General features: G+C 42.3%; 1 protein-coding gene across 1 annotated transcript in view; it reads right to left on the reverse strand.

Moving 5' to 3' along the window:
• The window catches only part of LOC138952819 (myosin-I heavy chain-like), a 181,102-nt gene that overhangs the window by 114,212 nt on the left and 40,410 nt on the right, over positions 1-26,480 (reverse strand). Inside the window, exons 4-8 of the mRNA XM_070324555.1 lie at positions 25,095-25,238; positions 18,371-18,479; positions 7,255-7,508; positions 6,290-6,607; positions 1,243-1,392 (exon numbers count right to left, since the gene is read on the reverse strand). Of these exons, the coding sequence (XP_070180656.1) occupies positions 1,243-1,392; positions 6,290-6,607; positions 7,255-7,508; positions 18,371-18,479; positions 25,095-25,238 (975 nt within the window). The remainder of the gene's footprint in view (positions 1-1,242; positions 1,393-6,289; positions 6,608-7,254; positions 7,509-18,370; positions 18,480-25,094; positions 25,239-26,480) is intronic.

Here is a 26,480-nt window from a genome sequence, read left to right on the forward strand (position 1 = left end):
ACGCCTGCTTAATATTACGCAAATTTCTGTATCTCCCATGACGTTTTCACGGTCAGAAAAGTATTGTCAAACGCCAGTGGTTAGCATCAGAAATATTTGGACGCCCTTTTGAGCGTTGACAACACTGCTACCTGTTTAATCGTTCGAACACGCACACAACTCTCTTCTCTCCTCCCCACCCCATCACGTCTGCTCTATCTTACGCTTTCTTCGGGAACCTCCCCCAAGGTTTTTCGTTTCTCCTGGCAGACACTGTTGTCATCAAACGCCGCGGGTAAGCATGAGAAATATTTGGGTGCCCTTTTGAGCTTTGACAACAATGCTCCGTGTTCAATCGGGACGGTGCGGTCCTACGCAAATATCAGAAGGTAATGGAAGCGGAGGGGAGGGGGAAGGAGGGAGAGGGGGAAGGAGGGAGAGGGGAGGGTCACAAAAACAAACGCACTCTTTGTCTTTGTTTCATGTACGCCAACGATGGCTTGGTTGCATCACAGCTGCAGTGTGGAAAGAAAACCTCTATCGACTGGATAGGTTTCAGCTTTTTTTGTTTCTCTAGCACTACGCCTTTTAGAAGATTATAGCTATCTATCTGTGATCGTGCAGTTCTCCTGGGATCACTGATGTGACGAAGAGCAGACATGAATAAGCTGGTATCATCATCGCGATGAAATACAGCATTAAGGTCACTAATATATATCACGCCCAATCGTTTATGTAGAGAGGTTGAAATGTCGGTGCATCAACTCTGCACGCTTTCTTCCCCCTTCCCGTTCCTTACTTACTCCACTCTCATTCTCACACCGACCCCCTCAATCACATATTTCCGAGTGTTGCAAACAGCATAACAAGAAACTGTTGGCATCTAGACTATTCTTATTAAAATATTCACGAACGTTCGATTTTTATCAAGCAAGACGCGGGATATAGGAAAGAAAGCCAATAACGGTGAAGCGACAAAGGCGAAAGGCAAAAATGGACGATAGAGGAATTTATATCTCAAATCCAAAACAAATGTTCAACGAAACAAAACATTTTTTTTTTAAGTGACGTAGTCAAATGGTGCCTATCTAAGATTCTTCCAAAGCCAGAGGAAACTAAATAAATCAAAGAATGAGCAGATCAATTTAAAAAACAGAAGAAAACTGCTGACAAAAACATCAAATTCAAGTGAGCTAAACCAGAAAAAAACACTCAAAAAAAAAGAAAAGAATCCAATACAAAGCAAAACATAGCATAACTTACATCAAAGTTCTCAAAGCCGAAGATGTCAAGGATGCCAATGAAGCGTGTCTGATGCGTTCCCGGATTGGTGCATTTGTTGATGGCGTCCACCAGCCAAGCGAACGTCCGTGAGTACAGCGCTTTGGCGATGGCGTGGCGATTGTCAGACGCCTGCAAAAATGAGTTCAATTCTCCATATTTGTTTTTGCCCTGTAAGGACATGGTAAATACGAGCATAAAACACACTTAAGCGGATTATTCTCAGCAAGAACTCCTTAAAACTGGTAGAAACCATAATCTTGATTTTTTTTTAAACAAGAATTAAAGACAGAAGGAAAAGCTGCAGGGCGATTTCAACAATGCCAAAAAGACGTTTGCCTTATTTTCATAAAGCCTAAAGAGAGGCTCAGTCATTCTTACACTTATTTGTCCCCTTCCCTCCCCTATTTATCAACCCCCATCCCTACCCCCCTAAAAAGGTAGAAAAAAAAGGAATGATGGCTAGAGAGCAACCGACTCAATCATTCTTTACAAATGCCATTCTTAAAGGCTACAATCGGCTTATTACAGCCAGCTCTTTGGACAGAACCAGCACCGCTCATTCGTTTTCTTTCTATCAAGGCTGTCAGTGCAGCGAATCCTTTTGCCATGCCGTACATAACCTCGTACTGACAGGCCAATGATAACAGGCTTTAGATTTGATTTCCAAGCCGCACGTGCCAGTAGTGCGGTGCATTCACCTGTTGCCCTGACAACGGCACTTCATCACAAGAAAGTGCAAGAGAGGTAGCAGGTTATCACGTCTTTGGATGGAAGTGATTCTGTGTAACCAGAGCCTCAGATTAAAAAGAAAAATGATAATGATCTGTAGTTTACTTTCGACTCCAACCATAGACTCTCTGCTTTGACTCCCGTTTTCGTTTTTCGTTGTTGCTTGGTTGAATGTCTGGCTGTTTAGGATTTCAGGTGATCTGCATTTGCTGCCGAAACTTCCAACACCTCTTCTCTCTGACCTGCTTTCCGGCAATATCAATATTATGCTTGGTTGCTTTCTTGCTTGGCCCGCTAGCTGGCATTTTTACATATATAGTCAAGTTTTGACTAAATGTTTTAACATAGAGGGGGAATCGAGACGAGGGTCGTGGTGTATGTGTGTGTGTGTGTGTGTGTGTGTGTGTGTGTGTGTGTGTGTGTGTGTGTGTGTGTGTGTGTGTCTGTCTGTGCGTGTGTGTGTGTAGAGCGATTCAGACTAAACTACTGGACCGATCTTTATGAAATTTGACATGAGAGTTCCTGGGTATGATATCCCCGGACGTTTTTTTCCTTTTTTCGATAAATACCTTTGATGACGTCATATCCGGCTTTTTGTAAAAGTTGAGGCGGCACTGTCACACCCTCATTTTTCAATCAAATTGATTGAAATTTTGGCAAAGCAATCTTCGACGAAGGCCGGGGTTTGGTATTGCATTTCAGCTTGGTGGCTTAAAAACTAATGAGTGAGTTTGGTCATTAAAAATCGGAAACTTGTAATTAAAATTATTTTTTTATTAAACGATCCAAAAACAATTTCATCTTATTCTTCGTTATTTTCTGATTCCAAAAACATATAAATATGTTATATTTGGATTAAAAACAAGCTCTGAAAATTAAAAATATAAAAATTATGATCAAAATTAAATTTCCGAAATCGATTTAAAAACAATTTCATCTTATTCCTTGTCGGTTCCTGATTCCAAAAACATATAGATATGATATGTTTGGATTAAAAACACGCTCACAAAGTTAAAACGAAGAGAGGTACAGAAAAGCGTGCTATGCAGCACAGCGAAACCACTACCCCGCTGAACAGGCTCGTCAGTTTCACTCCGTTATGCACAAGCGGCGGACTACGGTCATTGTGAAAAAAATGCAGTGCGTTCAGTTTCATTCTGTGAGTTCCACAGCTTGACTAAATGTAGTAATTTCGCCTTACGCGACTTGTTATTTGTTCCAACCGGGTTGACTTTTCGCAAGGATATTATGGCAGGTCGTGCTTCTTAAACTATTGCTGTCTACCTCCACTCCACTCTCCATCCTATCTCATTTCACCAAAACCACCACTTCTCATGTACTTGTCAAAGTTTCATTCGGGGAAAAAATGACTGCATCGACAATAACTACAAAACAATAGCACCACCAAAACCAAGCTTAAAAGAAAACAAAAGAACAGAAAGAAAAATGTTCAACGAATGGAAACGGTCATATTGTCAGATCTTGTAGGTCGTTACTTCCCTGTTTCTGACAGACCAGACCCCTCAGAGGGTTTAATCGCGTCAGTTCTAACCAGTCACACATTGAATGGCTATAGCTTGCCTTGTCTTTCTTTCTTTTTTCTCCCTTTCTTTTACCTCTCCCCTCCGCCCCCTGTTTCCGTCTTGACATTTATACATGGCATCGTTTCGAAGATGAGCCCTTTCTCAAACCAGCACCAAGCCTCGACGAAGTGATGCCATGGCAAATGAGAAATGTATCCCTATCTTTCTTTTCAAGTGGTTGTGCTTTATTTGATTGCTGAAAATCTGTCACATCTATATATATATACGACTTGTGTCTGTGTGTCTGTGTGTCTGTTCGGGATACACGGCCAAAGTTCTCGATGGATCTGCTTCAAATTTGGTGGGCATTTTCAGCTAGACCCTGGACACAACCTGGTCAATGAGAATTTTCAACACGTGCTCTCAGCGCGCAGCGATGAACCGATTTTGGTTTTTCTGTTCATTTCACCATTCCCAGTAACTCTTCCTTATCTTCTCCAGTGTTTTGCGTTTATCTCCCTTCCTTCGTGTGGCGTCAATCCATATTCCCGTTACTACGTTACTATTTTTAGAAGGTCACTGCACGTTACTATTTTTAGAAGGTCTCCAGTGTTTTGCGCGTTTATCTCCTTTCCTTCGCCGGCGCCGGGTCCCAGGCGCAGCCTGGTATTCGGCTCTACTTCTTCCCGGCGAAGCCGGTACCCGGCGAAGCGGGTAATCATCTAGTTTGTCATCATTTTCACGAGTTTTCATTCACAAGCACCTGGGAAATAAATCTCATGTTCCCCGGGGAATAAATCCCCGGTTACCATAGTTGCAGGAAGCCCTATTACATGGATAATCAAAAGCAAACCCACCAGACCTAAACAGACGACAAGACACTGCTTTGCAAAGTTCCAAAAACCAACTGGCAAACTGGCAAAAGTAAACAAAACAAGTCGCGTAAGGCGAAAATACAATATTTAGTCAAGTAGCTGTCGAACTCACAGAATGAAACGCAATGCCATTTTACTCGTAGCATCGTCAGGCCACCGCTCATGGCAAAGGCAGTGAAATTGACAAGAAGAGCGGGGTAGTAGTTGCGCTAAGAAGGATAGCACGCTTTTCTGTACCTCTCTTTGTTTTAACTTTCTGAGCGTGTTTTTAATCCAAACATATCATATCTATATATTTTTGGAATCAGGAACCGACAAGGAATAAGATGAAAGTGTTTTTAAATTGATTTCGAAAAAAAAATTTGATAATAATTTTTATATATTTAATTTTCAGAGCTTGTTTTTAATCCGAATATAACATATTTATATGTTTTTGGAATCAGCAAATGATGGAGAATAAGATAAACGTAAATTTGGATCGTTTTATAAATTTTTAATTTTTTTTACAATTTTCCGATTTTTAATGACCAAAGTCATTAATTAATTTTTAAGCCACCACGCTGAAATGCAATACCGAAGTCCGGGCTTCGTCGAAGATTACTTGACCAAAATTTGAACCAATTTGGTTGAAAAATGAGGGCGTGACAGTGCCGCCTCAACTTTCACGAAAAGCCGGATATGACGTCATCAAAGACATTTATCAAAAAAATGAAAAAAACGTTCGGGGATTTCATACCCAGGAACTCTCATGTCAAATTTCATAAAGATCGGTCCAGTAGTTTAGTCTGAATCGCTCTACACACACACACACACACACACACGCACACACGCACGCACATACACCACGACCCTCGTTTCGATTCCCCCTCGATGTTAAAATATTTAGTCAAAACTTGACTAAATATAAAAACAAAACTACTTCAATAAATTCGTCACAAACAAATGAAACCTACCGATATGTTATGTCTTCTTACAAAGTCACGGAGTGCGTGTATCTGTGTTTCGATACACAGACGTTCGGAGAAACACGAACGTCAAGTTCAAGTAAAACGACACCTGACACACACATTTTGACCCGTGCACAAGACGTTGTATCGATAAACGAAGCACAAGTAAGAAACAATAATAAAAGCAAAGAAAATAGCAACACGATATGCAAACATCTAACAAAGCCGAGCAAGCAGAATGACAGGTCTAATGAAAAACAAAGAGGTACCGAGTCGGAAACAAGATCGCGATTCTTTCCTTCGCTGCACGACGCAAATCTTCTGTGACCTTTGACCAAACGTAGCTTCCACATTCGATCACCGTGCTCAGCTTAATATTTACAACAGAAAGCCGAGGGGGTGGAATACCGAGATGAACCTACAGAAATGTGCATCCTCAAACCTGACATATTCATCCCAACTCATTTAATGAACTCAAAAACACAGAAAGTTGCTTTCACACGTGCCGCCATCTTTGATTGCCAGTGGTTATCAAACCGGGACCCGTGTGGTTATCAGCACGGGACCCGTGTTTCAAAGCATGGCTCCCTGGGTTGATTGTGCACTTGTTTTCTCACTACCAAAATGATGACAAAACGATGTTTGATGGTTTGTTGACAGACCAGCTTTTTTGTCGGTCCTCGGGGGGCATATCGACTTTTGTTTCATATTTATTGACCGCGGCCTTCGGCCTTGGTCAATAAACAAAAGACGATATGCTCCCCCTCGGACAGACAAAAAAGCTGGTCTGTCAACAACCCATCAAACATCTTATAAAATATATCATAACGCACAGTGTCTTTTCTTATGCAGCGCTCGATATAAGCTATGCCTCGTGGTCCATAGATTATTATTCTTTTGACCACTTTGATCCAATACGACCCATATCCATATTTAAGTATAATCTACTCACCTCTTGCATTTTGTAAGGAATGCTTGTGATGGTCCCTCGAACCTGGATCTGCCTGAAGAGCATGAGCTCCGTGCAGCTATCCATCTCCATGCCCAGTAATCCACATATGTCTTCCAAAACCTTCTTGTCCGACTCTGTCAGCGCGCTCTTCTCGCCTTCGACGTCCTCGAACTCCATGTTACCCAGCATGAGGACTGCAGAGAGCACGGAGAAGATGCCTCCCACCATGTCTTCCGCGATATTCAGAACGTTCATGGCCAGACGAAGGTTGTCGAACATCGTCAGATCGTTGACGCCCGTCAGCGTGTAGCATCCGCTCTGTAGGAATAGAAAGTTAGAGATATTGGTGAATATGAAGAGAAAATGAAACAGGTCGTGATTATGAAAATAAGAAGTTAATGTACATAATTCACCCCAAGACACCATCTAGCACTGTGAAATCTTTAATCTTAAAATTCATGCTAATTTGCAAATGTATACCTATGTTCCTCAACCAAAGAAATGTTTCATATTGTTTTTTACAGAGCTCTATTAATGCTCAGCTGCAATCACCCAACCAACGAAACAATACTCTGATTAAACGGCCTTTTGGAGGAAAATGCATACCCTGGAGTCTGTATTTTGGAACATTCCAAATGTATTTCTTCACCGTCAATCCGTCATGATGAAGAATGTTCCTGTCCCACAAGCACAATGTGACGAAAAGCAAACACTCTGAGTTACTTAGCGCCCTCTATTATAAATGGTTGCTTTATTTTTGAACTAACACACACACACACACACACACACACACACACACACACACACACACACACACACACACACACACACACACACACACGCACGCATGCACATGCACACACTAGATTTAGTCAATCCATTTCGATTTCTTTTCCTTTTATGCAATCATTGAGGGCTTCAAACAGTCTTTGCCACCACCTCTTCCACAACATTCATTCTCCCACCTGTTTGAGGTAGGCATAGGAGTCCACAGGTCCTATCTTGTACTGCTGCGCCAGGTCAGGAGAGGCCTGTGCCCCGGCCGCCAACTGGTAGAAGACGTGGTAGTTCCGTTCGTTGGGCGACTGGAAGGTGATGCGGGACTGCTCCAGAAGGTAGTCCTGAACGATGCAGCCTTTGATCTGGTTGCCATGGAAACAGACCTGCATGAACTTGCCGAAGCGGCTGGAGTTGTCATTACGCACTGTCTTGGCATTACCTGTAACAGACATGAATGAAAACCAATCTTAGTTTTGTATTGTTGCTGTTGTCGTTGTTTTTGAAGATGGAGATTTCATGAATTGTTGTTTCTGATGTGAGGTTCTTTTTAATGATTATATATAATATTCGAACTTGTCGTTAAACAATAATTCCCTTTTAAAACTCTAAAACCCTAATTTTCTCCGTGTGATACTACCTTCGTTTTTTTGTTGAGCTATATGCGTATTTGTTGTCTTACTGTGACACTAAAAGACTTAAAATAGTAATCAGAATAGAATGGGTTTGCTTGACTGATTGCCTGATTGATTGACTAGGTTATGGCTGGTCGCGCACCTCGTCGCACCTCGTCACGAAACAACGTTAGTGAAAATAATGACATAAAAGCGTTCACCTGACACTACAGCTAAATGCCGTTTTCCTCGCGCCAACATTTGATACGGAGACGATCCTGAGTGGCTACCCTTCATAAGCCAGTCGAGTAAAAACATTTAATTCAATAAACCTCTTTGGGGGCAAATTTGTTTGTTTTTTAAATCGTAAAAAACCCACCAGAATAACGGTACAGGAAGCATGAGTAAACCCGAACTCAATAACGATCGATATAGCAAAAACCACACACGAAAAATGCCAACCAACACACTGTTTTGACATGTCAATCAGTACCACTCAGCCTTGGCTTGCGGGTAAAATGCCAGATAAAATCGCGCTATTTTTCTTGGTTTAAACAAATTTATTCAATAAATGTCATTGGTACTATTGCCGCATACATGAAATTAGGAACATGGAGCACAACAAGCTAAGCTTATGAGCGTACTCTTAAAAGCAAATGAAATTGAAATTTGGCGGACGATTTTAATATAACAAGTTTGAAATAATGTCAAAATAATAATGGTAAATTATGGTAGACAAGCATGTAACAATAAAAGGAAAAAAAAAAACAAAAACAAAAAACAATGCTAAACTAACAACAGTACTCACACGCGCTCGCACACTCACTCGCACACACACGCACGCTATTTTTCTTGGCATTCATCTTCTTCTTCTCCACACAACCTGAGAAAATCCTCGACCTTGTCAAGAGACTCTTATGAGAAGGCTCAATGCGAGGACCAAGCCTTGATACCTCTCTAGTTTGACATGGGGGCAGGTCAAAATCCTTTACGAATCTTGAGTTATCATGAAGAATTCCAAGGACAATCAATACACACGGTCAGCTTAATGTCAGAGATATGTCAAGATTAGCCAGGCTCACATTAGCGTCGGTGGATAAACAAAAAAGTGATAAACAAAAGAAGTACAACTGAGAAAAGAGTAAATAAACAAATGAGTCAAATGTACGCACACGCTTGTACACGCACGCACACACACACGCACACGCACGCACGCTCAAACACACACACACACACACTGCGCAAGGTAGAGAGATAAAGAGGGACTGGAGGGGTGGGGGGAGGTGGTAACATTACGAACACGGTCAATATTTCATTCTCCTAACTGTTTTGTACACCTTCCTGGGAAAGTCAAAAACTTGCTCCAGTACAAGACTTACCTAAAAGAGTTTTAAGCCTCATTAACGCCGATGAAACGAATTGCAAGCTATTTTCAGAGGACATGAACACAAGCACTACATCAAAATGTGCATCGCGAACCTGCACGTACGCTGCTCACGCTGTTGCAGAAACGAAGAGTGATACATAAAGGGAATAATGTGACGTTGAAAGGTATTGATTATCTTTCGTATGTTGTATGTCAAACTTCTTGGCTTTTCTATTTCGTTCTGTTGTGGTTGTTTTTAGCATACATGTACTTCCGTTGTTTGCTTTGTCACAGAGCACATTTCGTTTTCTACCTTCTTTTTTGTAAACACTGATTCAGCAATGAAGGGTAGTATAAAAAGGGAATCAACGGACATTGGAAGGTATGGGCTGTTTGTGTATTTTTCTTTTGCTTTTATTTTTTTAAAGCCTTTTTAAGTTCTATTTTGCTATTGTTACTCTCTCTCTCTCTCTCTGCCTCTCTCTCTCTCTCTCTCTCTCTCTCTCTCTCTCTCTCTCTCTCTCTCTCTCTCTCTCTCTCTCTGCCTCTCTCTCCATCAATCCCTGTCTCTCTTTCTCTTCCCCTCCCCACCACCACCTCCCTTACTCCCGCGCCTACCTCATCTTCCATCCGTGTGCAAAGTTTACCTGGCTTTTATCTGGTTTATTTTACAGCAGTCCCTGCAATGTACGGCCCCCGGCGTGAGCGGCCACCTGACATGTACGGAGTGTTTTCCTTCTATATTTGCGTTGTGTGTGTGTCTCTGTGTGAGTGTATGGGGGAGGGGGTGGTGTGGTCACCCCTCCCGTGACCGGCCACCTGCAATGAACGGACAGGTTTGCTATGGCCCAAGGGTGTCCGTTCATGAGAGGGACTGCTGTACTAATACCTTTTTCAACGTCTTCAGTTTCAACAAAAATGATTATTACAAACCACGCAGCCTGCACAAAACAATCTGGAATAGTTTTTGTGACAAATTCGTAACAACACCGCCCTTTAGTCTCCTTTTCATATATAGTTTCAAGCGGTTTGACTCATTCCACTAGTGTCAGGCCTTCGCCCAAAGTCAAGACGCCATTTCGTCTTGCTGTAGCATTTCTCCGGAGTCAAGACACCGCCCCATCTTGCGGAAGTGAATGCTTTACGTCTGTTAAGTTACATTCTGCGCCTGTGTACGCCGGTACCAGCATTGTTTTGAGGTCTAAAGCGACAAATGAAACCTTTTATTTCCTTATTGTCTAGTGTAACTCAGACCTGTCACAGCTGTTTTAAATGCGTTCCGAACGACAGAACAATGGTATCTAAAGCCTACGCCCAACATCCAAGATCCTCTAACCTAGGAAGTGAACAATGACAAAATTCAGTCTAGTCAGTGATTCATCTCGACACGTCAGAGTGCCACTGCTCTCTCTGTCTCTCTCTCTCTGCCTCTATCTCTGTTTCTCTCTCTGTCTTTTTCTCTCTCTCTCACTCTCTCTACCTAAGCCCTCTCTCTCTCTCTCTCTCTCTCTCTCTCTGTTTCTCTCTCTGTCTTTTTCTCTCTCTCTCACTCTCTCTACCTAAGCTCTCTCTCTCTCTCTCTCTCTCTCTCTCTCTCCCTCTCTCTCTCTCTCTCTCTCTCTCTCTCTCTCTCTCTCTCTCTCTCTCTCTCTCTCTCTCTCTCTCTCTCTCTCTCTCTCTCTCTCTCTCTCTCTCTCTCTCTCTCTCTCTCTCTCTCTCTCTCTCTCTCTCTCTCTCTCTCTCTCTTGCGGAGCGGTTACGTTTCGTTGTAACTTCGGTTTACGTTTCGTTGTAACTTGCGACGTGGTACTGTCCGTAACATGTCTGTGCGTCTAAAGAAGCAACTTCCGATTAAGAGCTTCCGGTCGGCCCGTGCACAAACCCGGGGCATCTAAAGTTGAACAACAAGAGAAGGGAAGAGACACGGAGCAATTCTGATGAAACCGGTTTTGATCGGACAACTTTCTAGTACCCCTTCTTGTATTCGGTAGCCGAAGAAGTATTTTTCCAGCCGCTGGCTCAGTTGAACGTGTATCGTAGTTCATGAGGTGAGCAAAACCGGATAAATGAACAGATTTGACACCCGGTTTTAATCAGTTTAAGGAAGTAAGTATCAAACAAACACATTATGAGTGTATCAGCTGACAGCAGTATTTCCGCGTATCTGTACTGCAGCCGGAACAGGACACAATGTTTATTAATATAATTAAATAGTATTGTTTCCTTTGACCTTTGATGTAGATCCGGCTGGCTGCCAACATAATTATTCAATTTCAAAAGAGAAACTTTGCTCTTTCTTCCGCATAGTATTGGCACAATGAAACCCTGTGTACACAAAAGTACTGTGTCAATCGAAAGATCGTACTGTCTGAGTAACACCAAATTACGTCCTCATGGTCAATGAGTGCGAACAATCGCATCAAGTTCTACGACTCAAAACATGCCGATGTCAGGCCATCTCTGTCTCTATGAGAACTTTCACAAGACCACTGCAATCGGAGAGAAAACAACATAATTATTCTAAACATTTTTCATCCCGCCGGTCCCATTCGTTCCTGCTCCGTCTTGGTAGCCAGAAGGCAGTTTTGATTCATTAGACTTCAGGAACCGTGATAATCTTTCTTCTCTCCGCGCCGCACCCCCCCCCCCCCCCCCCCCGCCTCTCTCTCTCTCTCTCTCTCTGTCTCTCTCTCTCTCTGTCTCTCTCTCTCTCTCTCTCTCTCTCTCTCTCTCTCTCTCTCTCTCTCTCTCTCTCTCTCTCTCTCTCTCTCTCTCTCTCTCTTGATTTGGATTGATTTGTTCAAAACTAGTCAAGCCTTCTCTGGCCGTCTGTAATAAGATCATTAACCTCACTAAAGAGTTTTAAACAAGCTCTGCATAATCATTTTATGTCTACCTAGATGGCTATACTAGTCTTAACACGTGCAAGTAGCTGTCAACAATTGGCAAAGCTTTATGAATTACACAAATATGTTCTTTATTATATGTATTATGTGGAATTTATGTTGCGATTTTCCATCATCATCATCATCATCATCATCATCACTTGATCATCATCATCATCATCATCATCATCATCATCATCATCATCATCAACAACAACATCTTCATCATCATCATTTACACCATATAATCATTATTAGCATTAGTGTAAACGTTGGTATCGTGTGAATTTTACCGTCGTTCACTTTATATGTGTAACCTCAATTAACATGTTGCATGTTTCGCTTTCAATTTGTATGTTGCTTACTTTGTCATTTTGTTGCTTATGTTTATTTGCTTACTTGTCGATTGTTTGCTGGTTCGTTCGTTTACTTTGTTTATTTGTCATGTTGCTTTACTTGTTTATCATTTATTAGACATTTGTATTAGAAGTAAGGACCGGTTGTAAGAAAAGGCGTCGCCTTAAATCTCTATCCTTGAAAAATAAAGTTCCATCCTCATCCTCCTCTCTCTCTCTCTCTCTCTCTCTCTCTCTCTCTCTCTCTCTCTCTCTCTCTCTCTCTCTCTCTCTCTCTCTCTCTCTCTCTCTCTCTCTCTCTCTCTCTCTCTCTCTCTCTCTCTCTCTCTCTCTCTCTCTCTCTCACACACACACTCATTACAGCACAGGGGCAGATGTTTTTGTTATTTTAAAGACCCTGATGAAACCTCAATCTGCACCCCCCTCACCCTCTATCTCTTTCTCAATCGAATTCTCCTTTTCTGAATGATAGGTACAGCTAACCTACGACTCCTACAGAAAAGAAGTGGTAACTGGTCGATTTACTTAAAAAAATTTGTTTTTAAATAAATTGCTCTCTCTATCTTTCTCTGTCTAAAAAATAATTTTCCCTCGAGTGAGACAAAACTCTCTCTCACTATCAAACACACACACACACTTGCATGCGCACGCGCGGGAATGTCGCATTAAAACAGGAAATAGAAAAATGTTTAGAAAAATTGACAAAACTATCTGAAATAGAATTTTCTCGCTCCTCGCAACCACCCTGGCTTATTTGCAGAAAACACATTTTGCACCCCCCCCCCCCCCTCTCTCTCGCTCTCTCTCTCTTCTCTCTACAACCCTCCTCGACCCTGGCCCCCAAACCCATTAAACGTGATAGCGATGCGCACGTGCATAGGCCGTAACCTCTAAACAAAAAGTGCACAGAGATAAACTCAGCGCTCGGATGCTGCCTCGCTAATGTTCCCTTACATCATCGACAAGGCGCAGAAGTAAAGGGAGGAATCTAAACATCCTAACACTTCCGCCTTCCTAGGTATTCGGGGCACCTCAACTTTATTTGAACCGCCTTACACAAATTCTGCTATAAAGGTAAACTAACACCCCCACCCTCCATTAACCTTACTTGAATAATCTCCAACAAATTCAGGTAGATAAGCAACTGCTTCCCCCTCCCTTCCTCAAACTTTTCAACAAATCAAGGTTTACAGATGTAATTGTTTCCCCCTACCTCAAACCCAAACAAGTTCAGGTATACATTTATAAACTATGTGTCCCTCCCCCTCCTGTTTCCGTTCAAGAAAAGAGTACACCTGTGTCAGTATGTGAAGATTCTTTTCTTGTTTTTAATCCCCGTGTTAATTCAGTAAATGCCTGAGTAAATGTTGAGCCAAGCTACCTCCCTAAGCTAACAGGTCAGAACAAACCAGTGACAATCTTTTACAAATATAGTGTGACAACCACTACCACCCAACAATAAAGCATCGCTCTATTGGACTACTCTATACCCATAATATAAGTAGGCTTACCCAAAACATTGAACAATGTCCTTTCTAATATGGTGTTATGCAAGTGACAATAACCTATTGTTTTAGACACTTTAGTGATATTCTTTTTTTGGGAACTGCAATTCGATAATGACAATGAACGGTTATAAATAGGTTGATGATGTTCTCTTTTTGGGGAAAGTAATTACAAGTTCACAGCGACAAAAATACTAAAAAATAAATCTTCCGGTCACGACTATTCATCAAACATTACAAAATCAACGTCCAAAAGTTGATTTATAAACAAGGGAAGAATGAATTCAATTTAGTAATCTTGTTCCAAATCAAAATTGAAATATCCTTTGGTGAGAGAGAGAGAGAGAGAGAGAGAGAGAGAGAGAGAGAGAGAGAGAGAGAGAGAGAGAGAGAGAGAGAGGGGAGAGAGAGAGAGAGAGAGAGAGAGAGAGAGAGAGAGAGGGGAGAGAGAGAGACACACAGACAGTCAGACAGTCACATACACATCCACACACAGGCATAAAGGGGTTGAAAGTCCATCTCATGCTGGTCAAACATTCTGGGAAACCCCAATAAGCAGATACGCAAAACTCGTTTCGTGACTCGGCCCAGTTAGTCAATAGCCTATCAATCATGCTGGGCGGGGACGTAGCTCAGTTGGTAGCGCGCTGGCTTTGTAGCCAGTTGGTCGCTATCAGCGTGGGTTCGATCCCCAGAGATTTATTTCTCGGAGTCAACTTTGTGCAGAGCCAGACTCTCTTCGGTGTCCAAACATCCCCGTGTGCACACATGCGCACGAAAAAGATCCCACGTTCACAGCGAAAGTCGCAGGGCTTGGAAGACACGCATGCATCATCTCTCGTCTCTGATTATCATAATCGTATCTCGATACTTTGACGAGACAAACCCAATGCTGGTGTGTCGAAGAAGACAGCCACAGCGGGCTTGTTCGAATCAAAGTATCACACCATATCTTCAGCGTATTACCAATACCTGTCCCAATATAGACCAGTTGGTCTAAGAGGACGTTAAACCCTAACAGTCAGTCAATCATGCTGTATAAGTCCTGGCACACTGAGCCACTAAACACCTAGGCATCACTAACGCACAATTCGGCCAGCACCACTGAGATGCAACACGCCTGATTCACTCTGACCAGCTGACCACTACAGGTGTGAAGTTGGCCAACCGCACCTACAGTTGCACCTTTTTTAAGACCCCAAAAATATGAAAAAAAATGTACATTTGTTGTTGTTGTTGATTCTTAAAACAAAGTCTGTTTGATATCTTGTTCTTTGCTATGTCTGTCTAGCTCCGTCTCTGAGAGGGAGCATCAAACATACAGATACTTTCCATCTCGTGTAAACCGTCATGTAAATCACCCGAGATCCGCGCAGGCTTTTACATGGGGATAAGCGGAACATCTTCTTTACTTGAAAACACACAAACACATCAACCCAAAAAAGAAAAGGAAGGAATGTCTGTACGTAGTGATAATATTTTGCTTAAATAATTTTGTACCTGACATCAAAAAGCAAGACTGAAGCTTAATTTATTGAACGTTTAAGTTCTTTAACATTTTAAAGAAAAAAATATGTAAATGATAGCTTTGCCTGATATTAAGAATAGAAAGTCTGAGAAAATCAGGTCCAAATTTGGAGAGAGTCCTAAATTGGAAACATGGGTTTCGCTGTTTCGCCCCCTCGTAAGCACCTTAGATGAGCTGTTTTGGTTTGGGGACTGCAGTGTTCAAAAGGAAGTGAGTTCCTATGCAAACACGTTACGTCTGTCTAATCGCCCGTTTCTTTTGATTGTAGGGGTAGAGTAGGGCCATACTGAGTGCCTTTTTGCCTAGATAGGGGCAAGAGAGGGGATGGTGATGATGGCGCGCTCATACGCGCTCACACACACACACACACACACGCGCTCACACACACACACACACACGCGCTCACACACACACACACACGCGCTCACGCACATACCCACACGACAGCAAGCACATACCCCCCCCCCCCCCCACGCACACACACAATCGCGCAAACCATTATCCACTGAAGCTTCTCTTTTCAAAGTCACTGCCTTTTGTTACGGGTGTCACTGTCGTTGACTCAGGAACTCCCCCCCCCCCCCCCCCACAACCCCCCTCCCCCTCTTCCATTCGTTCGTAGGTCCTAGTCAGTGCACCATAACAAACCCATCCTATATATTCTAACCGCTAATAACTCGCGGGCATTACCAAACAGCCCAGTGCAACACCGTCAGAGCTCCCTTCCCCACCCCCCTCCCCCGAATCACTTCACAGAATCGTCCGAACTGTATAACTTTTACGAGAGGTAGTCGCGATCAGTCGGACAGTTACTGAACATGACAGGTGGCCTGTCAGTGATCAATCAAAGCCCATGGGAGTGCATAATCAATAAGCCTCAGTGGACAGTGGTCAACATATAAACTCTTGTGTTTGCTGAAGAGTTGACAGCTTTTCGTTATACGAGGTATGGGGTAGCTTGGACTTTCCTTGTGCCAACGATACAAGCGGCGAATACGCTGACTGAATCAATTTGTGTGTGTGTCTGGGGCAGGGGGTATGCAATGTAACTGTGTCCGCATTGATAATTTAGTTACGTGCTAAGTCTGTTTTTCCTTTTGCGCTGCCGCTTTTAGCCCACGCAGGTACTCTCTCTCTCTCTCTCCCTCTCTTTCTCTCTCCCTCTCTTTCTCCCCCCTCTCTCTCTCTCAGCCCCTCTCTCTCTCTCTGCACCTTCCACAGTGTGTGTGTGTGAGAGAGAGAGAGAGAGAGAGAGAGAGAGAGAGAGAGAGAGAGAGAGAGAGACAGAGAGAGAGACAGAGAGAGACAGACAGACAGGCAGACAGACAGATACAGAGAGACACAGACAGACAGACAGACACAGATAGAGAGAGAGAGAGAGGGAGAGAGAGGAGGGTAGGGTGTGTGTGTGTGTGTGTGTGGGGGGGGGGTGTACTGGATATTCTCGTCTCATCTTCAACAAAATGGCTCGTCTCAAACTTGACTATCCGGCCTCAACACAATTTAACACCAGAAACATAATGTTCAGCTGTCCAAGAACATCGTAATGCAAGCTCACACGGACGGCCAAACTGGTCACCTCTATGTTTACACACAGACGCGTCTGCGACCGCGTGACATAACAACCATCGCCATGTTACAGCAGCCACATTCTGATAATCATCGCTCCACGGCTATCGCCAGTTGTCTCTCTGACCGGACGCTAAAGTCCTACGCGAATCTATCAAAACAAGAATACAGAGTTATCTCCCATATGTTGTTCGCGAGCAGTGTTCGCGAGACGAAAATGATTGCAGATTGGCCGACTTCGACAGTGATCTCCGTTCTGTTCTTCACAGTTATGGTAAAGACATCGTTCTAAGGTCAAAACAATTGGACATTTTGGGACTGCTGCTGGAAGGAGACCGTAATATATATGGTTGCATCACTGTCAACTGATTACAGAAAAAATCGTCTGCTCCAGCGATCGTCGAAACCAAACGGTTGATTATCACGTGACACTTTTGCCATATTTAGAGTTGTTTGCACAGTAAATACAGCCGCGAAAAATAGCTCGCTTGAAACTGTCTTACATATCAATTCCTTTGTAATTTAAAAATTACACAACACCATGAAAAATCATTATCGACGACCGCGAATCTGCTCATATCCATAACACATTACGAAAAGATCTAAATATGTAAAATATCGATTTCCTCTCCAGACAAGGAAAACAAAGGCATCCTGTCAGGGATACAATGAGACCCGAAGGGAAGTAACTCATTTTTGACCTGAGTTCAGGATGACAGCAGCCACTGCTGTCATTCCTGTGTTGAACATCATACTGGGTCCGATGCTACATTCTGTGTGGCACTCCACTAGCATACAGAGATGACACTGATGTTATGATAGACGAGGAGTGGAAACTCTCCGCTGCAGCTACAACGTGCCGATTGTCACATTAACATTTTCGTATCACTGGACTCAAACCCAGAATGTATCTGTCGTCACGTCTGCATTAATTTGACCGGGCAATAGAGGAGGCCCCTTCTCAATACGATGCCAAGTCTCCATTATTTTGTATTTCAACTTCTCTATTTCCTGTATTTATTTCGCCTGTCTGATACCGTTTTCTGCATCAACAAGTTACATGATCCCACTCCATTCCCCAGACACCGACACGTGTAAACGATCCAGACAACCATCTCAGATCTGTCCAGGCTTTTACATGGGATAAGGCCATCCCTCCACTTGGACACACCCTAACACTCAACAGCCTGAACCAACTTTGTTTTATCAATTAATTTCTTAACGAGCATTAGTGGCAATCTTCATTGTTCAATATGAATTCATCAAATATAATTTCACTCAGCGCAAGTCAAGATGTTGATTTTGGGGGTATGTGTAAACGTGGACGGAGAAACTAATTGCATTTAAAAAAAGCATGGGAAGATCGGAGACGGTGAGGCCGAACAGTTGTCAAGAAGGGGAGAGAGGGGGGGGGGGGGGGGGGGGGTAGGCAACGAACAAGAAAAAACTTCAATGGAGCACATTGTCATTGATTTACTCACCAAAAGCCTCCAGCACTGTGTTGGCCTCAAGAATTTGCTGCTCTGTCCAGAAAGACGTGTGGTTGGTGATAGAGCACAGGTACTGTAAGATGAACTTGGTCGTTTCCGTCTGAAAGGCAACATAGACGATATACAAATATTAGTACACCGGCAGACCTGTTTACCCCCAACACTTGACAAGAGTAATGGTCAAGTAAAAAAAATAGTAATCTGATGACCAAAATAGTAACCCAGTGGTTACAAACGCCAACATTAGCAACACAAACCTAATTTGAAGCACATTTGAAAATCGTAGTCTGGACTCAAAGAGTATTTTCCACAAAAAAAAGCCTAAAAAATTGTAATAAATTACTCCAAAATAGTAAGGGTAAACAGGTCTGCACCGGTGATATTTTATTTCTTAATTAGCACTGTTGGAAGTGTGACAAGCACGAAAGAAGCAAACAAACAAAAACAAAAACAAGTCGCGTAAGGCGAAAATACAATATTTAGTCAAGTAGCTGTCGAACTCACAGAATGAAACTGAACGCAATGCCATTTTACTCGTAGCATCGTCAGGCCACCGCTCATGGCAAAGGCAGTTAAATTGACAAGAAGAGCGGGGTAGTAGTTGCGCTAAGAAGGATAGCACGCTTTTCTGTACCTCTCTTTGTTTTAACTTTCTGAGCGTGTTTTTAATCCAAACATATCATATCTATATGTTTTTGGAATCAGGAACCGACAAGAAATAAGATGAAAGTGTTTTTAAATTGATTTGGACAATTTACTTTTGATAATAATTTTTATATATTTAATTTTCAGAGCTTGTTTTTAATCCGAATATAACATATTTATATGTTTTTGGAATCAGCAAATGATGGAGAATAAGATGAACGTAAATTTGGATCGTTTTATAATTTTTTTTTTTTTTTTACAATTTTCCGATTTTTATTGACCAAAGTCATCAATTCAATTTTAAGCCACCAAGCTGAAATGCAATACCGAACCCCGGGCTTCGTCGAAGATTACTTGACCAAAATTTGAACCAATTTGGTTGAAAAATGAGGGCGTGACAGTGCCGCCTCAACTTTCACGAAAAGCCGGATATGACGTCATCAAAGACATTTATCCAAAAAATGAAAAAAACGTTCGGGGATTTCATACCCAGGAACTCTCATGTCAAATTTCATAAAGATCGGTCCAGTAGTTTAGTCTGAATCGCTCTACACACACACACACACACACGCACGCACATACACCACGACCCTCGTTTCGATTCCCCCTCGATGTTAAAATATTTAGTAAAAACTTGACTAAATATAACAAAATCAGGAGACTGAATTGGATATGGTTAAACTGAGATGCTTGCAAATCAAAACAGAAGGGAATAACAAGAAAGATGAAAATACAGTAAGGAAACAAAAATAGCATTCATAACATCGACGGGCGCTCTCTGGCAGTAAACTCGGTTTGTTGTCACCTCTGCTGGCGGATGACCAGACATTCAGCACCACGGAACAGAGAGAAGTAAGGACAGAAGAAAAGCGCCCCCCTCCCCCCCCCCTCCCCTCCATCCGCCCCCGTGCCTCTCAACAAAATTGAATCCAGGAATGTATGTTAATATGTGTTCTAGTATGACCTAAAACAAACGTAAACAATTATGCGATTAGTTTCTCCTTTACAGACGAGATTTTTATTCAGAACACACCCTGGTTCAAAGTTACAGGGACTATTTCAGGGGATGGCGACAGTTAGGCGGACGGCGGACGGACACTGACCAAAAAACAATAACCCTGAAAGGTCATATTTTAAACAACAAAGGAAGGAATTGCACCATTACAGTGAAGGTCGTACGGCTAAGCTGTACAAAAAAGGTTTCCATTTCCGCAATTTCTGACTGTTTTTCCTCCGCTTCAAGTAAAGCTATAAAACGTGTACAAATCGAGCCCCAGACATTTATCTGATATGCTTGCTACTTCCACACAGACGGCCCAAACAACCACGGCTAACCAAATATCTCATCGTCAACTAGAGACAGAAAACATTTAAGACGATAGCCTACAATTGAAAAACATTCTCTGATTGCCTACAGAAAACGCTCCCCGACTGCTTTCAGACATCTACCCGCTTATCAGTTACCGATAACACTAGCTAAATCAGGCATGACGGTACTCTCTACTGGGGGTTTGCCCTTTGCGCCCCCGTCTCATTGGGCCCCCGTCTCATTGGGCCCCCGTCTCATTGGGCCCCCGTCTCATTGGGCCCCCACACTTTTTTTGGTAGCAATAACAAAACGTGTCATTGGGCGCCCCCGTCTCATTGGGCCCCCGTCTCATTGGGGCCCCGTCTCATTGGGCCCCCACACTTTTTGTAGCAATAACAAAACGTGTCATTGGGCCCCCGTCTCTTTAGGCCCTCAGCATAATAAACAAGCCTGAACGGTATATTCTGTATTTCAGCAATGCAAAGGTACAACCCCTCCACGTTAAAGGCACAGTAAGCCTCCCGTAAACCATCACAGACCCTCCCTCGGCCATCCCATCTCTAACCCTGAACCCACCACCTAATTCACGCACACCAGTCTTTCTGTCCAAACAATGGCGCCTGCAAAACATGGGGCACACGTCATCAGTTTCCCCGCATACTCAAAAACAGGTGACGTGTTCGTTTCCGTAGGATAATTATAGCCGTGACGAAATATATTTATCTTCCTGACGTGTTTTTCAAGCAAAAATTAAAAAAAATGTCTCTCCGACAATGTTTAGAGTTTGGCTTATCTGTCAAAATCACGTTTGAGATGTCCGTGTTTGAGTTAGCTATTTTTTGACAGAGTTTGGCTTATCCAAATTATAAATAGTCTTACAAAGAGGGGGTCTAGCGGGGAATTGATTTTGGTTTCAGATATCCGAGTTTTTTGCTTAAGCGTGTTTCGTTTAGGCGAGTGCGGCTGTACACACATTTACGCAATCCAGTAATGGGATGTAGACGCAGCTCATTACTTTAGATTATTTCAATTCGTCAGCTTTCGACGGACTGGTAATACTCACAAGAAGGCCGGCATGTCTAAATCCCCCTTTGACCTTTAAATGACATTGACCCTGAAAGGTCATAATATCTAGACTTGGGGGCCCAACAAGACGGGGGCCCAATGAGACGGGGACCCAACGAGACGGGGGCCCAACGAGACGGGGGCCAAATGAGATGGGGGCCCAATGAGACGGGGGCTCAAAGACATCTTGCCCTCTACTGTCTACAGAAACTGTTACTTCTCTCATGAACTTTGGTTCCACGTCTTCGCGCCTAGTGTCCATAAAATGCCCACAACGTAGAAGAAACATTGAAGACACTCTTCGTTCGTCAGTGCTCCATAAAACTGGAGCTGAATTAGCCATGGCAATACTAATTAGCAATTCCATAAGGTAATTAATTCTGTAACTTCAATGGTCTTTTGCTGATAGAGAAGAAGGGCTGAAGCTCTCTATCCGTTTATCTGCGACATATAAAACTGAATGTAGGTCAGCCATGACGATACTTCTGTCTACGCTTACTTCTGTGACAGATTCTGGTTCAATGCACGTCATTAACACAAAGGTATTCCGTTCCGCTAAAGCAGTCATGGCGATATGTGTCCATAGTTACCGCTGCGTAATTAATTTTGATTCAATCGACAATGTCTTCGTGAGTACAAACCAGACTTTTTAAACCGGCTTTTGTTCATGCAATAAGAAACACTGAACACATTGAAAGTATCAGTGACAGACAAAAATAAAAATAAATCAGCAATGACAGTTGTTTACATTACCCCTGTCTTTGGTTACTGCACTAATGGAATTAGGTCGAATGTCTTCGTGGTTGTAGGCTAAGTACGACTTTTTATATCTTTTGTTGATGCAATAGAAGAACCATTGAATCTTGTTGTCCAACTATTGGTGACAGATGAAACTGCAGCTAAATAAGCCTTGACGATATTCAATAGCCCCGTCTTAAGTTGCTGTTGTAATGGATTTTGGTTCCATGTCTTCGTAGCTACAAGCCTGACATTCACACAAAGGGGTTTTGTTGATGTAGAAAAAAAGCACTAAAGCCTACCGCCCGCTTATTTCTGAAACATAAAACTGTATCAGGATCGGCGATGGCGGTTTTAACCATGGCCTGGTCTTCAGGTACTGCTGTCATGCATTTTGGTTCAATGTCTCTGTATGGAAACACCAGACATTCAAACAAAGGTATTTTGTTGATAAAGAAGAAGCACTAAAGTCCGTTTATTACTGACAAATAAAACTGTTACTAAATCAGCCATAGCAGTACACGGGGCCTTGTCTTCAGTTACTGTAATGGATTTTGATCCAATGTCTTCGTAAGTGCATCCAATTTTGAGAGACTCAAAGAAAGGTCTTCTGTTGACGAAGAAACACTGACGCTCGTTGTCCTTGGCAGATTGAACTGAACCTCAGTGCATCAGTTTGTAAGTGCCACTTACTGGTGCACTTAGTATCCCCAGCGCTCTTATTTCCAATGGCAAAGGGCCTTGTGTCGGGTTGACATACATACGGCCTTTAGTTCAACTGCAAAGGCCTTCGGCGAGCGCGTAAGTTCAAAATGGGAAACGTGAACATGACGATCTTGAATATATACATATCTCATTAGTATGTCACTCGCAATCATTACCATCCTGAAACAAATTATTGTTTCTTTGTTATATACATGTGTCATCTCTCGGAAGAGTATAATAAAAAGTAACAAGAAGAGCAAACGCTCGATCGAGTCACTTTCGCAGTTCTGAATATTATATGAGGCATCAGATGGACAGGAAGAAATTGCTATTCACAACACAATACAGATGTAAATAATTTGATGTAAAGAATAATCCTATAAAGTTTGAATCAAATCCGATGAATAGTTTCAGAGATATGATATTTCAATTTTTTTCCTTCAAGACATTACTGTGACCTTGAAAAAGGTCAAAGGTCACCAAAGCAGACGTCAAAGTGTAGAGGTCACTGGGAGTCACGTTCACATAAAATTTGAGCCCGGTCACTTTTATAGTTTCCGAGAAAAGCCCAACGTTAAGTTGTGTGTTGCCGAACAGAAAAGGCTAGTTATCTCCCTTGTTTTTCTGATAACGTTCGTAAAAGGCTACAGATGTAAATACTTTGATGTAAAGAATAATCCTACAAAGTTTCTATCACATCCGATGAACTTTGTCAAAGATATAAAATGTCTAATTTTTCCTTTGACGCTGACCTGTGACCTTGAAAAAGGTCAAAGGTCAACGAAACCATCGTTAAAGTGTAGAGGTCATTGGAGGTCACGACTAAACAAAATATGAGCCGGATCGCTTTGATAGTTTCCGAGAAAAGTCCAACGTTAAGGTGGTGTCTACGGACGGCCGGCCGGACGGCCGGCCGGACAGACTAACACTGACCGATTACATAGAGTCACTTTTTCTCAAGTGACTCAAAAATCAACGGATCTACTTTTCATGAAAACTGCGCACATAACATGCTTCCTTACACTAGTTGAGCCTACAAAGAAATTCAAGTGCACTTGGCTACAAAACGGAAAGAAGACAACGTGTGAATCGATTTCGGAGGAAGCATTTCCCCTAAGTATAGACATAATCAATACTTCAAAGACGCACTCCGTCGAGAAACTTTACCTTTCTTCCTACCCTATTGTCCTTTTCAGCGTCATTTCCTGCCACCCCCACCCCCCACTCTCTCCCATCCGATTGTTTCGGTACTGATTTAAATCTGAGTAGCGCCTAACATCAGTCTGTGTCACCGGTAGCGGTAGTCTGTAGCTTCGTGATGAGAAAAAGTACCGGTCTCCTATTTGCTTGGTATTTAGTAGGATGGCATTTCCCCAGAGGGAAAGACCAGTATTTCCTTTCATGGCTGCTTCAATGTCAATCCAGCCTTTCTGCCAAACATTTGGTTTGAAGGCAGCGGATTCTCATTTGAGCGACTCGTTCTCAGGCATATTACCAGATAGCATCTTCGTTATGATCACTGTGATTATCGCTGTCGTTGTTTTCGTTGTCGTCGGCATCCTTCTCATAATCATCATCACTACCGTCACCGCCGCCTCTTGTTGTTCCAAGATTTCGCAAATTATTTTGTTCTCCACAAAAAGCATTGAAGTTTGCATTAAGCGCAGTTACCTGACCAACAGTGCGTACACTTTACTCTTTTACTTTCATAGGTTGAGGGTTTCGAGGATGTGAAGGAGGAGGAAGAGGATGAAAAGAAGAAGAAGGATGAGAAGGAGAAGAAGGATGAGAAGAAGGATGAGAAGGAGGAGGAGGAGGAGGAGAAGAAGGATGAGGAGGAGGAGGCCAGAACACCAACCGATTTACATTTCGGAATAAAAGACCCATGGATGTCTCAGTAAAGAGATTAGAGAAAAGCTCATTTGCCCCAAATATATATAGAAACGCACAAACTAACCAATGTTGACCCACATGTCAAATACTTCAGGGGAAATCTGTCACGGGTGCATGCGCAGTCTTACTTTCTTTTTCTGCGCATTATTGGTGATAAGGCGCTTAAAGAGACAATCCCGAACGAAGAAAATAAGGTGTACGACCTCGATGGTTCATGTGGTGCATTTAGAGACACTGTTCGCTATGCGCTGTACTAATACACACACACTTGCTCTCACTGAACACTTCACATTCCATGGACAAAACTCGGTAAATACCTGCTCAATCAAACATAGTTCAAATATCAAAGGTGACATTTACCTTTCCCGCTCCACTCTCGCCACTAATGATGCATGACTGGTTGTCCTCCGAGCTCCCCAGGCTCTGGTAGGCAGCCTCCGCGATGGCGAAGATGTGAGGTTCCACATGGGAGAACTTTTTCCCGGTGTACTGTTCCACGTGGCTCTGTGAAACAAATATGGACGCATGTGTGAACGAATATTACAAAAGCATTAACACTTGGCACTACAGTGGGTCGACTCCACATTCCATCCTTTTCTACCGTCGTTTTACACTTTTTCTTCTTGTCGTTCGCCTTGGTTACACTTGGAGTCCTGGGGTGGGTTGCATGAGACGACTTAAGCTGGGCGGAAATGTGCTCAAAGTTGAGATGGTTGACTTTACGCGGAAAGCGCGAAAACCGGGGTGCATGAGCGGTCTTACGTTCGTTGAGCACAGCGTTTTTTGCTTAACTTTGAGCCTGCTCCCCCCCAGGCTTAACGCTGAGCTTGGCAGAGATAACAGACTTAACCAGCCAGTTGCCGCTTGCAAGATGATGTTTTAAAACCTTTTATCATTTGGTGCTATAATAGGTCGCACCAACGCGATGGAGTTAGACAACTTTCTTGTTTACTTCATCTGTGCCCGGCAATCAAAAGGTTTTTGTTTTTGTTTTCTTTAGGTTGAAATCATTTTTAAAATTTTTTTTATTTGTTGAAATATGTATGTATTTATTTATTCAATCATTAATATATTTATATTTTGTTGTCTTTTTTTTATTTGTTAGAAATCATCTTTTGTTACCTAATGCTGTATCTAATAGTTATAAGTGTTTTATAATTTGATGTTTAAAATTTTATTTATTTATTTAAAAATTTAAAAAAAATTTTAGTCTCACATTATATGATTTTGTCTTTTCCTTCTATTTTGTTTTTACTTCATTTTTATATTTAGTCAAGTTTTGACTAAATATTTTAACATCGAGGGGGAATCGAAACGAGGGTCGTGGTGTATGTGCGTGTGTGCGTGTGTGCGTGTGTGCGTGTGTGTGTGTGTGTGTGTGTGTGTGTAGAGTGATTCAGACTAAACTACTGGACCGATCTTTATGAAATTTGACATGAGAGTTCCTGGGTATGAAATCCCCGAACGTTTTTTTCATTTTTTTGATAAATGTCTTTGATGACGTCATATCCGGCTTTTCGTGAAAGTTGAGGCGGCACTGTCACGCCCTCATTTTTCAACCAAATTGGTTCAAATTTTGGTCAAGTAATCTTCGACGAAGCCCGGGGTTCGGTATTGCATTTCAGCGTGGTGGCTTAAAAATTAATTAATGACTTTGGTCATTAAAAATCGGAAAATTGTAAAAAAAATTAAAAATTTATAAAACGATCCAAATTTACGTTTATCTTATTCTCCATCATTTGCTGA

Source organism: Littorina saxatilis, linkage group LG17, assembly GCF_037325665.1.
Source record: "Littorina saxatilis isolate snail1 linkage group LG17, US_GU_Lsax_2.0, whole genome shotgun sequence".
In the NCBI taxonomy this organism is placed as follows: domain Eukaryota; kingdom Metazoa; phylum Mollusca; class Gastropoda; order Littorinimorpha; family Littorinidae; genus Littorina; species Littorina saxatilis.